The 2168-nt window shown below is 37.5% G+C and overlaps 1 protein-coding gene across 1 annotated transcript; it reads right to left on the bottom strand.

Annotated features, from left to right (window-relative positions):
• Positions 1 to 1233: 1233 nt before the first annotated feature.
• LOC113320693 (late embryogenesis abundant protein 1-like) lies at positions 1234 to 1949 on the bottom strand. Its single transcript, XM_026568579.1, has 3 exons — positions 1849 to 1949; positions 1613 to 1747; positions 1234 to 1472 (listed from the first exon to the last, which is right to left on the bottom strand). Exons 1-3 carry the CDS (start codon positions 1897 to 1899, stop codon positions 1380 to 1382), a joined length of 279 nt encoding a protein of 92 aa, XP_026424364.1. The 5' UTR covers positions 1900 to 1949; the 3' UTR covers positions 1234 to 1379.
• Positions 1950 to 2168: the final 219 nt, after the last annotated feature.

The following is a 2168-nucleotide window of genomic DNA, read 5'->3' as shown; positions in this document are numbered from 1 at the left end:
TAGAATCTTCAATCACAAAAAGAGAAACTTGTAAAGTCTAATTCGAGATATTAAGATTCAAGCTTATTTTTGGGTGGAGTCACACACTAAATTGTTGGGGTTGACGGCTAACATGGTGGTAGCTTTATGGGACTCGTATTTCTATCGTCCGCGTTGAGTTGGTTATGAGACATTTGGTGTTTATTTTCTTGTTTTTCTCACTTGACGTTTTGTTCTTTGTTCTTTTCTTTGGGTGATCGACTCCAAACTCGGTTTTCTTTTTTGTTTCGGTTGTATTTGTTGGGTTGAGGTACCCCTAAGTACCTCTTTTTCGATGAATCCTTTTTTCTATTGGCCGATAAAAAAATAAAACATTTCTCGCCTTTGTTTTAGTAGTTTTCATCATGGAGTTCTGCCTCCTGTTCAAATATTTTTTTCATAAAATTTCAAAAGCTTCTTTTCTTGACTAGGATTAGGTAGCTTAGCTGAAAGGCGTACAGATTAATACATGTAAAATTTAGAAGGAACATCTAACCAAAAAGTATTTGCATATTCTTTGCTTTGTAGGTTTGAGGTAACCAGATCGATCCGAAAGATGGAGAGCGTCGCCAATGAGATGGAGAAAACTGGTGGATCTACTGGGAAGCCAGAGTTAATTTCACATGCCAATATTAGCTATGACATCTGATGTGATTCAGGTGACATACGAGGAGTGTATCAAGTGCGGAATGGATGGTTATGTCTCTAAACCCTTCGAGGAAGAGAATCTTTGCAAATCTATTGCCAAGTTCTTTGAATCTAAAGCCATCTCAGTGTCAAAAAAGAAAAAAAGGCACATTGAGTCAGCTGGGAGGCCAAATATGATATTGTTTCCTCATGTTTAGTTCTTTTTCTTAGGATGTACTTGATTTCTTGTTTATTTAGTATTTTTATATCGGAAATGATATTGAGCTCTCCACTTAGAGCTCTATTCACCACTCAAAGCTAGGTGACACAAGAGTAGTGGTTCAAGGCTATTCAGCCAGGACCCATCATTGGGTAAGGGGTTGACCATTTGAAAGATGTAGGGCTTAGATGTTGTTGAGCTGTGAGTAGAGCGGTGTTTTAGAGCTGTGGATCGCACCACGGTTTTTTATATACGAGGTCTGTTCTTTTCAGGTCCTGACATGATAGTACACTTTCTTGCAAAAATTTTAGCAGAAATGATGCATAACTGAGTTAGTTAGTACTATTGAAGAAAAATTGTACCAAATGTCGAAGAAAAAAAAAGAAGCATAGATCAATAAATTTGTTGAATATGACAAATCTCTCATGAAATACAGAAACCCGCCAACAAAGATAGGAAATACACAGACATATAAGCATGAATAGGTAAGAAAAAGGGATACAAAAAGGTCAAATTATTTGTTGTGTGGGTTATTGTCACCAACTCCAAGTGTACTCTTGACGCTGTCCATTGCACCTTGTGCCATGTTTATCATCTGTTCTCCAGTCTATACATACACAACCAAGAAAAATTGGATTCCTTTGATAAGTTTGATTGGTAAACTGAAAATCCAGTAAAACATGGGCAGTAGGGGAAGAACTGAAAATCCAGTAAAAGGTAAACCAGGGAGTGGATAACATAAATTACCTGTTGAAGGAAGCCAGATGCCTCCTCCTTTTTCAGTTGGGCAGAGTCAGAAGTAGATTGAGCTGCATCTGCTGTCTTGTCCCTTGCCGATTGAGCTGTGCCCTTGGCAGACTCTACCCACTCCTGTGTTTTGGCCTATAATAAGAGAATTACTATAACACACATATATATATGTCGAATGAAGCAACTTGTTCTTTTTTTTTTAATAGATTGTTGCTACGCTATTGCTCACTTACCTGTGCATGGCCTTTAGTTGCACCTGCATTGAAACTCTGATTAGAAGACATATTTCTTGTTTTAACTTTCTTTTTGTTTCTTGGTCGGGGATTTGGGAGTGTGCTTACTGAATTGTTGGTCTGTTGTAGGTGGTATTTATAGCCATTTTTTAATGTTGATGAGGATTGATAAGTTACAAGTGTGTGGACGTAAGTAAGATATTCTCCTGGCATTAAGGTAAGACTAACAAATTATCAGGTGGTTTTATCGGAAGTCGATGAACAAGATCAGATAGTGTATATGGTTTTCTGTGGTCTGACTAAAATGTAGATCTCTCTGT

The sequence above is a fragment of the Papaver somniferum genome, chromosome 11 (genome assembly GCF_003573695.1).
Source record: "Papaver somniferum cultivar HN1 chromosome 11, ASM357369v1, whole genome shotgun sequence".
NCBI classification, from domain to species: domain Eukaryota; kingdom Viridiplantae; phylum Streptophyta; class Magnoliopsida; order Ranunculales; family Papaveraceae; genus Papaver; species Papaver somniferum.
The sequence above is the reverse complement of the archived record's forward strand: the minus strand, read 5'-3'. Positions and strand labels throughout refer to the sequence as shown.